General features: G+C 49.1%; 1 protein-coding gene across 1 annotated transcript in view; it reads right to left on the bottom strand.

The window, feature by feature from the left end:
• Positions 1 to 305: 305 nt before the first annotated feature.
• ESPN (espin) overlaps positions 306 to 10,940 on the bottom strand; it is a 107,005-nt gene continuing 96,370 nt past the window's right edge. The window contains exons 12-14 of the mRNA XM_056865078.1: positions 3,577 to 3,656; positions 1,303 to 1,314; positions 306 to 504 (exon numbers count right to left, since the gene is read on the bottom strand). Of these exons, the coding sequence (XP_056721056.1) occupies positions 357 to 504; positions 1,303 to 1,314; positions 3,577 to 3,656 (240 nt within the window). The 3' untranslated portion in view covers positions 306 to 356. The remainder of the gene's footprint in view (positions 505 to 1,302; positions 1,315 to 3,576; positions 3,657 to 10,940) is intronic.

Raw genomic sequence — 10,940 nt, 5'->3', positions numbered from 1 at the left:
AGAAAACAACAACAACAACTGTACACATACTTTCAAGGCGGTTGAAGGTGCTTTGCCAAATCTCCGCTGCCGCACTGAGAACGTTACAGGCTGTCTTCAGCCTCGGGGAACGGGGATGATCGTAAAACGCGCACGGAATTAACAAATAGGGAAAAAAAGAAATGAGCGATTGAGGGTTGATGGTGAAGAGGGTGTCTAGGGGGTGGATTCTTGCCGAGAGGAGAGACAGGCCCAGAAACAGGAAGGGGATGGAAGCACCCCTCCCGCTCTTGAACACCTCGCAGGGAGGGGGGGATCTAAAGAAGGGGCTCAATGCACAGGTGGAGACCGGCAGGCGGGAGGCCCAGACCCCAGGGCTAGTACTTTGATATGTCTCCTTTTTTGAGGATGATCTGCCTTTGCCAAGGGGCCAGTTTTGCCTCATCATACCCAAGAGTCCTTAGCTTTTCCGACTGTTCTTTCTCCTTCTCTTCCTCTTCCCGCTTCATTTTTTCTTCCTCTTTCCTGCTCAAAAGAAGGAGAAGGGAATGGCGGTTAGCAACGCCTACGAAGCCGGGAAAGCAGAGAGACGGTGTCAGGGACTGTGAAGACGTCATCAGGGATGGGCCAGGGTAGAAGAAGAGTTGGTTTTTATGTGCCGACTTTCTCTGCCACTTAAGGAAGAATCAAACCGGCTTACAGTCACCTTCCCTCCCCCTCCACACCACAGACGCCTTGTGAGGTAGGTGGGGCTGAGAGAGCTCGGAGAGAACTGTGACTGGCCCAAGGTCACCCAGCTGGCTTCATGTGTAGAGGTGGGGAAACAAATCCAGTTCACCAGATTAGCCTCCGCCGCTCACGTGGAGGAGAGGGGAATCAAACCCGGTTCTCCAGATCAGAGTCCACTGCTCCAAACCACTACACCACACTAGCTACTCGAAACACACAGATCAGAATCTCTATATTTGTACCTGTAGGATTTTTTGGGGGTCTCTTTCTTATAAAAACAGGCTTCATGCTACATGCAGGGAGGAGCAGAGATCAGAGGGGCAGTGTGGGCTTTCCGTACAAAATCCCTCTGCTTCAATCCCAGAAAGCACGGTACGGGAAAGGTCCCTGCCTGAGACCTTTGGGAACTGTTTGCTGTCAGAGTAGACCATACTGGGCCAGGTGGATCAGGGGTCACACTGCGTTCGAGGCAGCTTCATCTGTGCGCATCAGGAGGACTCGAGCAGAACCCGAAACGGTGCTTTTGGAGGGTCTCTCCCCAAATTCCAACTGACAGTGCAATTTGTCAGAAGGGTCACGAAAGCCCCGACTCACCGTTTGTGCTCTCTGTGGAAGAAGAGGGGGAAAAAGAACCAGAGAGTCTCAGTTTATACTCTTATTAGTCATCTTGCCCGAAAGTATAGAAAACAGGTTTCAGTAAACACAGAGAAATTAAAAATGAACATCAGTACAATTACACAAAGTAAAAAAATAATAACAGAAATCAAATAAAAGATAACCGTAGGCAGATGATGAGAGGGAGGGCATCTTGGCCATCTTCTGGGCATGGAGTAGGGGGTCACTGAGAGTGTGGGGGGGGAGGTAGTTGTGAATTTCCTGCATTGTGCAGGGGGTTGGACTAGATGATCCTGGTGGTCCCTTCCAACTCTATGATTCTAAAAACCAGAGGTAAAAAGTGGCCTGAAGTTACCCTAGACAGCTTTTGCCAGGGGATCTTTGGAGATGGAAACACTGCCTGAAATAAAAAGGTCGACCTGGAAATCAAATTGAACAAGAGGAGGGATTCCATCTACTGGGGGGTCACCACCATCAAAAACAGGGATACCAGCCTCCAAGTGGGACCTGGGGATCCCGTGGAATTACATCTCGTTTCCAGACTACAGAGATCAGTTCCCCTGGAGAAAATGGATGCTTTGGAGGGCGGGCTCTGTGGCATTGTACCCCACGGAGGTCCCTGTCTTTCCCCAGGCTCCATGCCCAAATCTCCAGAGGTTTCCCAGCCTGGACCTGGCAACCCAACCTCCCCAATCCCCGCTGGTGGCAGAAGGGGACCTGGCAACCCTAACCAAAAACACCCTGATCTGAGCCCCCAGCATATCAGTACCAGAAAAAAGCCGAATCTTGACTACATCTAACAACTCCATCTCGTTCCCCAACTGCCCTGGGTCTATGGGGTCTTCCAGGCCCACCGTTTGATGAATTCACTTTTTGAAGGTGGACACACCCCTTGTTTAGTGCCGCAATGAATTATTTCTCCACCTGAGGCAGGAATTAGCCCTGCTGTTGTCCACAGTCACACATCGATTCCCCTCCATCGGTATTCACCGGCTGGGCTTTCCTGCATTAGGTTGCAGGCACTGGACCAATGACACTGCTTGGCCTGCTGCCCTCACTAAGCCTCTGATGTGCCTCTGCCGTAGAGGTCCCCAACATTTTTGAGCCTGTGGGCACATCTGGAATTCTGACATGTCATTGTGGGAGCAGCAACAAAATGACTGCCGCAGGACACGGAGCCAGCTGCAAAAAGATTGCCACAGCTTAACTTCAATAACACAGCGCAGATCTTTGTGCTGTGGTGGCAGCTGCTGCCCAAGCAACGTTTTAAACAATCTGTACGGCCAATCAAATCTCCAAGACCCAATCAAAAGCCTTGCTGGGCAAAAGCCCTACCTGGCCCCACCCACTTCCTAAAAACATTTGGTGGGTGCCAGGTTGGGGACCCCTGCTCTACCGGCCTTGAAACGATGCTTCACTATTCCATGGATACTCCCTAGAAACGAACACACATAGGAGGGCCTACACGCTGGCCAGATATGCAGCCCTACCATCTGCCACATTAAAAAGGTAAAGGTCCCCTGTGCAAGCACCGGGTTATTCCTGACCCCATGGGGTGACGTCACATCCCGACGTTTCCTAGGCAGACTTTGTTTACGGGGTGGTTTGCCAGTGCCTTCCCCAGTCCTCTTCCCGATATTAGAAGGGAGTTTTAAGAAGATCCCCAGGGTGGAGAGACTTTGCCCGTGTAACACAGGGGAGCTGGAAACCATCAAGCAGGTATTTTTCAGATGTCCCCTCTACAAATCAGCCCGCTTCAATACTATTGACCCTTTGATTTGGGAAATGGTGATGAGGGTGAATGGACCCAAAGGTTTCTGCAGGGACTGCAAAGGTTTCAGCTCACCAATCACCACCCAGGTCGCAAAATATTGTGCAGTAGCAATGAAGCTACGTTGCCTTGATGTACTTCCTGAGGAAATGTAAAATTGGGTGATTCCTAATTTTGTTGGCCTTGGTTGTAAACATCTACTCTGGACAGTCAGTTTCTGCTTTACCTGTTTTATCTGGCATACTTGCCGCAAGTAAAAAAAACACTATTCATTTATTTACTATTCCATGGTGACACAGAAAATGCTGAATCACTGAACCAGATTTCAGTCGCTGCCAATATGGCCTGCAATCTTTGCCATGCAGCTCGCACCCGGCTCAGGTTGCATGCACGCCTGGTAGATCCAACACCGTGCCCCCATTTTTGTTTCCATGCGAACGGCACCGCCCCTGGCCACCCTTTCCGTGACGTCAAGCCCTCACCTTTCCTCTTCCATCTTCTTGCGAAAAATGTCCCTCCGCCAAGCTGGCATCGTAGACAGGCGAGCTTCCTCTTCTCTCTCCTGCAACACAACAAAGGGAAGTTGAGGCTTTCTTTCCACTAAAGCCTGACAAAAGCGGAAGAGCAGGAAAAGAGATGTGAGATGAACGGCAGGGAGCTCCCATCCGGATGGTTAGCTTTGTGGGAAGAGTTAGCAGGTCAAGGAGGGAAGGATGGAGAATCAGACGTTCAATTATTGACCAGGGCGTGGAAAAGAGGCGGCAGAATCCAGGCAGCGTGAACATCAGGATTCTGCCTAGGAAATACGGTGGATCAAGACGACCGTTTGGCAGCACCTGTACTCCTGATGCCTCTTAACTCTTTGGCAGGATAATACAGACGAGCAAGGAAACTTTGGATAGTCTGGTGATCATCTGCGTGGGTTCAGGGTCTGGGGAAATTGCCTGTATCATGAAAGACAAACTGTCTGCAGACAGATCATAAGAACGTAAGAAAAGCCCTGCTGGATCAGACCAAGGTCCATCAAGTCCAGCAGTCTGTTCACACAGTGGCCAACCAGGTGCTTCTAGGAAGCCCCCAAACAAGACAACTGCAGCTGAGTAATCTTGCCTGTGTTCCACAGCCCATAATATAACAGGCATGCTCCTCTAATCCTGGAGAGAATAGGTATGCCTCATGACTAGTATTCATTCTGACTAGTAGCCATGGATAGCCAAGGAAATAGAATCTGTATACAATTTTCACAGACCAGCAAATGCCAAACCCCAACTGCTGGACCCTTCTGGGACCCTGAAATAGGTTTGAACACGTCCCTCTCTCCAGGACTGATTCGATTTTAATTGATCTGCTGACTAAAACCAAGCAATATAATCACTTTTGATTGTGGCTAGGCAGAGCATAGAATAAAACACCCCCTTAAAAATCAGCTCAAACCATAAAAAGGAATGCTATCGGTTGGGGCAGTTGACAAGAACTCTTCTAGAGATGCCGCTTAGGTTGGTGATTCTCAGTTGTGCCATTGGTAGCGCTGCATTAGAATAAAAAGCTGGCTTCTTGGAATCTGCCAAGCTACGCCATGGGTATGGAAGGCTCCAGCAAAACTGTGTGCAGTCTTGCGCATGTCCAAGTGCCTCAAAGCGACTTACAATTGCTTTCCCATCCCCTCCCCACAACACACACCTTGTGTGAGGCAGGTGGGGCTGAGAGAGCTCTGAGAACTGGGACTAGCCCAAGGTCACCCAGCAGGCTTCATGTGGAGGAGTGGGGAAACCAACCTGGCTCCGAGTCTGCCGCTCCTGTGGAGGAGTGGGGAATCAAATCCGGTTCTCCAGATTAGACTCTGCCGCTCTTAACCACTACATCACACTGGCTCTCTGTTATTGCCTATGATTTGTGCCCTCCTATGGTGGGCACATGAGAAAGGGCCTTTTCAGTGGTAGCCCCACGATTATGGAACAACATCCCCAGGGAGGTGTGCCTGGCCCCCTCACTTTTGATCTTTAAAGACCATTTTATTTAGGACTGCATTTGGTTAAGTTTATTAGCAGTCCCGAACTGTGATTTTAAATCTTTTTAAAAAATGTTTTAATGTATTTTATTTTATATGTTTCAGCTATGCTGTAAGCCGCCTGGAGCTTGGTATGGGAGAAAGTTGGCTAGCAAATATTTTAAATAAATTTAAATAGGTTTAAATGAATTTAAATTCTGTGCGCTGTTGAACACATGAAGCTGCCTTATACTGAACCAGACCCTTGGTCCATCAAAGTCAGTACTGTCTACTCAGACAGGCAGCAGCTCTCCAGGGTCTCAGGCTGAGGTCTTTCACATCATCTACCTGGCTAGTCCCTTTAACTGGAGATGCCGGGGATTGAACCTGGGACCTTCTGCATGCCAAGCAGATGCTCTACCACTGAGCTACGGCCCTTTCCACTGTTGCCCATAGACCTCTGCTTCTTATGCAGCATGATTGTATTGGACATTCAAATATTCAAGTTTGCAATAGGACAGGCAAGAGATGATCCAGAATTTGGACCAGAAGTTGAGGATATCACCCGCACCCCATATCAGCTGATGTCTTGGCAGAGAGAAACAGGAAGCACTTGGGGGCCCCTCTCTGCGTGCTGCAAAGGAGTTACGGCCAGGCCGACGCAATCCCCAGGGCCAGCATACTACACGATCCACCACGTGGTTTGCACACACTGAGGTGTGTACTGCGGTGTCCCCAGCTGACCCGTCTCCTTGTCAAAGGAAGCGTGGTTGGGAGGGCCTGGAAAACCCACCGGGGCAAGGAGCTTAGGAGTGAGCACAAGGAACTGGAGCTCAATTTTCATGGAGTGTGGGGCTTTAAATTCCCAAGGGTATTACCCCTGAGAGAATAATTACAAGGGGAATCTGAGGTCATGGGAGACTATCAGAACAAGTGTGTGTGTGTGTGTGTGTAAAGTGTTGTTAAGTCGCAGCCGACTTATGGCAACCCCTTTTTGGGGTTTTCATGGCAAGAGACTAAGAGAGGTGGTTTGCCAGTGCCTTCCTCTGCACAGCAACCCTGGTATTCCTTGGTGGTCTCCCATCCAAATACTAACCAGGGCTGACCCTGCTTAGCTTCTGAGATCTGATGAGATCAGGCTAGCCTGGGCCATCCAGGTCAGCTTCTAAAGGGGTGCTCTAGGCCAGGGTTGCTTTGGGATATGGATAGAGTCAGCCCACGGTGGGATTTGAGTCACCCAGGGGCAGTTTCGTCTCCTGTTGTGTTCAGGATACCTGCAAGGGCTGGTTCCAAGAATGGCAGGATGTCAGTAAGAGGAACCGCCAGCCGACTGGGATAGATGGGTTTCCTGTATCCGCTATGAAGCCTGCTGGGAGAATCTGAGACAACCGACTCTTCTCAGAAGAACAGCAGTTGGTTTTTATATGCCAACTTTCTCTACTACTTAAGGAAGAATCAAATCGGCTTCCAATCACCTTCCCTTCCCCTCCCATGACAGACACCCTGTGAGGTAGGTGGGGCTGAGAGAGTGCGACTAGCCCAAGGTCAACCAGCTGCCTTCATGTGGAGGAGTGAGGAATCAAACCTGGTTCTCCAGATCAGAGTCCACCGCTCCGAACCACCGCTCTTAACCATTACACCACGTACAACCTCCCCCACCACAGCCCGGGAGCATCCATGCACATCCTGGAGGAAGCAGACGCCTGTTCTACTTCACACCATTCCTAACCAATTGGGGAGAATTGGAATCGGGTTCACTTTAGCTTTCCATTTCTCCCCATCTTCACATATCTATGCCCAACTCTCGCAGGCACCACATTTTAAAAACAGCAGCGCTGCTTTAGCATGAAAAGCATGCTAGGAGTGGGACTGAATGCACAGTTATATGGTCCCCAAACTCAAAAGCTGGACTTGACAGGGGTGTTGAAAAAGAAGCTGAGCACCGGAGAAGGAGTAAGGTAGAAGCCAAAGCACAGACAAGATGAAGTTTGCAGTGTCCAGAAAATAAAGGGAAAAGATTTTTAAAGCACTCTCACAAATAAAGCCACAAACGTTACTAGTCCACTTGTGAGTCTATAGGGGAAATATCAGAAATTGGTCTTAGAACAGGTTATTAATTAAATAAATCTTTATTTAAACATAAATAGAATGTATTACCGGTAGAAGGCAACATATATACCGATGCCCTTTGAAGTCTGAATATACTGTATGTATGAGTTAGTATGAGTGTTTTGATTTTATGTAATATATAAATTTTCAATAAAATATATATTTTTTAAAAAGTTACTAGTCCACGTTGTTCTTTATTATCCCACCTCTCCGTTAGTCGGATTTGCAGTACCATGCTAAGTAGTACCTTCACAGCCTATTGACATCTGTGAGCATAGAAGGGTGTAACTATGCTTAGGATGGCAGTGTCAGCCTAAGGCAAAAAGTATATATTGAACTCTAAGAGTCTGGAAAGCAGCTTTGGACACCTCCTATGCGCCTATCTCTCTCCCCCTCTCAAACCCCCAAAGGAATAATATTCAACATTTCATATTCAGTGCAAGAAACATACTGACAGGATCATAGAATCATAGAGTTGGAAGGAACCACCAGGGTAACTAGTCCAACCCCCTGCACAATGCAGGAAATTCACAACTACCTCCCCCCGCACACACCCCAGTGACCCCTACACTATGCCCAGAAGATGGCCAAGATACCCTCCCTCTCATCATCTGCTTAAGGTCATAGAATCAGCATTGCTGACAGATGGCCATCTAGCCTCTGCTTAAAAACCTCCAGGGAAGGAGAGCTTACCACCTCCCGAGGAAGCCTGTTCCACTGAGGAACCGCTCTTACTGTTAGAAAATTCTTCCTAATGTCTAGACGGAAACTCTTTTGATTTAATTTCAACCCGTTGGTTCTGGTTGAACCTTCTGGGGCAACAGAAAACAACTTGGCACCCTCCTCTATATGGCAGCCTTTCAAGTACTTGAAGATGGTTATCGTATTCCCTCTCAGTCTTCTCCTCTTCAGGCTGATGGACCCCCCCAGAGCTAAATTTGTTGCTGGGCTGGTTTCTGGCCTAAACACTTGTCCTAGTGTTGAGAAATTAATATTTTTGTTACAAGATTCTGATAGGTTTGTTTCGTATAGGACCTCCCTGTATGCTCTGGGGCAGGGGTGTTGAACTCATTTGGGAGGAGGACCGGATATAGCATCAATGTCTCTTAATCAGGCAGAAGATGCATGGCCTCTGTGGGGGGGGGGAAGTCCCTGTTGGGAAGCTCCCCCCACAGGCCAGGTCTACCCATTGGTTTCTATGGGCCACCACAGAAACCAATAAGTAGACCTGGCCTCCATGAGTCTCAGTTGGGAGGCCAGGTCTACTACCATGCAAGTCAATGGGTAGACTTGGTCTCTGTAGTGGGGGGGACCCGTCTCCATCCGGAGGCCAGGTCTACCCATTGGCTTGCATGGCAGTAGACCTGTATAGAGGCCAGGTCTGCCCATTGGTTTCTAGGGTGGCCCATAGAAACTAATGGGTAGATCTGGCCTCCGGGGGGGGGGGGAAGAGTCCCCATCGGGAGGCCAGGTATACTGCCATGCAAGGGGCGGCCTGGCTGTGCCCGGGAGTGCGGGGAGGGGGTGGTGGGGAGAGCACACCTGGCCCCTGCTGGGGCCTGGCACACCCAGGAGACTGCGGGGGCGGGGGGGCGGGCCTTGGCTCCCCTGCTCTGGCGGCAAAGAAAAGAAGGTCCAATATGGTTGCTAAGAGAGCTGACCCTTCGCGTTGCGTTTAATGGTTGCTAGGTCTCATTGGCTGACTGGGGCTCCGCTACAGTTTTTAGTCCTTATTACTCTATATGCATCAATTTAACATACGTTAACATAGCATTTTATTAGCCTAGTATTTTTCCTTTTATTATATATTTGTGGCATTGTTGATATGTTTGTAATGACCTAAGCCTCTCTTGTGTCAGCTACTCCGGGGTCCCAGTTTGCTCCTGGTCCAGTACAAAGAACTGATCATGATTTGTGGACCCAGAGCCCCATGGTGCAGAGTGTTAAGCTGCAGTACTGCAGTCCAAGCTCTGCTCACGACCTGAGTTTGATCCCGACAGAAGTTGGTTTCAGGTAGCTGGCTCAAGGTTGACTCAGCCTTCCATCCTTCCGAGGTCGGTAAAATGAGTGCCCAGCTTGCTGGGGGTAAAGGGAAGATGACTGGGGAAGGCACTGGCAAACCTCCCCGTAAACAAAGTCTGCCTAGTAAACGTTGGGATGTGACTTCACCCCATGGGTCAGGAATGACCCGGTGCTTGCACAGGGGACTACGTTTACCTTTAAGGCTATATGCAAATAAACCATTCGTTCAAAGTACTGATGGATCCAAACTGCCCTCCTGCTAATAATAAACAAGGCCAAATCCATGAATCACACACCTTTATTTCACCATGGAAAACAAGAGCCCCACATGGTCACGCCCGACCCAATCCCCCCACATCTTTGCTTTTACAATCAGCTTGACTTTCTCCAGCTTTCAGTGGCTCAAATTAATAAAGGCAAACAAGAGGACTTGAAATGTGCAGGGAAGAAATAAACCACATCACAAAACAGACCAGCTCAAACAGGATCCCTCTGGCCACCCACCCAACTGGAAAGAGGATCGACTGTCTAGATCATCCAAATGTTCTGCACTGATCATGTGGGTATTATAAAGCGCTCTGAGACAACAAACTGCTGCCCATGTTGACAAGATTTCCCGCTGGAGAAACTGCATGCAATGACACAAGTTACACATGTGCTCTTGTGGGTTCCCAAGAGGGGGCTGCCTGCTGTGCCTCTGCATGATTCACTGTCCGGGCCTCACCTCCTTCCAATTAGCATCCACTGATGTGGGTAATTCTGCCTCTTCTCTTTATCAGATGTGATTGCAACCATTCAATCAACCATTCTCAATGCAGCGTTACCTACTTACGGAGAAGGCTGCCCATTGCATCTCTGAATGAGTCCCGGTTCTGAAATGGCCTTCCAATTATAGGGCGTACCCAGCAACACACAGGAGGGTGGGCTGGTCTGCAGGTAATAGGTTCTTAGCCTTATGGCTCTAAAAGCCCGCCCTTCAAACATCAGAGAGAAGCACGTGTCTATTTCAATTCAGAAAAAAGCGTGCTTTAGCTGTCAAATGTCTAAGAAACGTGGATGTATACGCATAGCAAACACAAACCAAAACTGTATGCTACACAGGAAGCAGGATAGCACATTCAAAGCGCCCCCCATGAGCCACGAGACAAGCTTGGTGTCACATAAATTTAGGCTACCTGGGGAGCTGGCACTATAGTACATTAGCAGTCTTTTCTCTTTCCTGCCCCAAAACAGAGCCTTAAAGCCCATCTAGACTCAGGGAAAGAGCCCCGTGGCGCAGAGTGGTAAGCTGCAGCACAGCAGTCAAAAGCTCTGCTCACGACCTGAGTTCGATCCCAACAGAAGTCAGTTTCAGGTAGCCGGCTCAAGGTTGACTAAGCCTTCCATCCTTTCGAGGTAAGTAAAATGAGTACCCAGCTTGCTGGGGGTCAAGTGTAGACGACTGGGGAAGGCAAACCAGCCTGTAAACATAGTCTGCCTAGTAAACGTCAGGATGTGATGTCACCCCATGGGACAGTATTTACCTGATGCTTGCACAGGGGACTACCTTTACACTCAGGGAATGTTCTCCAAGCTGACTTGTTTGCTCAAGAACCTCATGTGCCATAGAGGACTGGGGGTGAGGGATGCACTGCAAGATCGCTTTCAGTCCATGCAGGGACCAGGCCAAACCAGTTGGGTTTCACCACTGTCCCCCGAGAACTAAGGCACTATCCCCTAAAACATGTC

This window comes from Euleptes europaea, chromosome 19 (genome assembly GCF_029931775.1).
Source record: "Euleptes europaea isolate rEulEur1 chromosome 19, rEulEur1.hap1, whole genome shotgun sequence".
NCBI classification, from domain to species: Eukaryota; Metazoa; Chordata; class Lepidosauria; order Squamata; family Sphaerodactylidae; genus Euleptes; species Euleptes europaea.
Note: the sequence above shows the minus strand (reverse complement) of the source record. Positions and strands in the feature narration are given on the sequence as shown.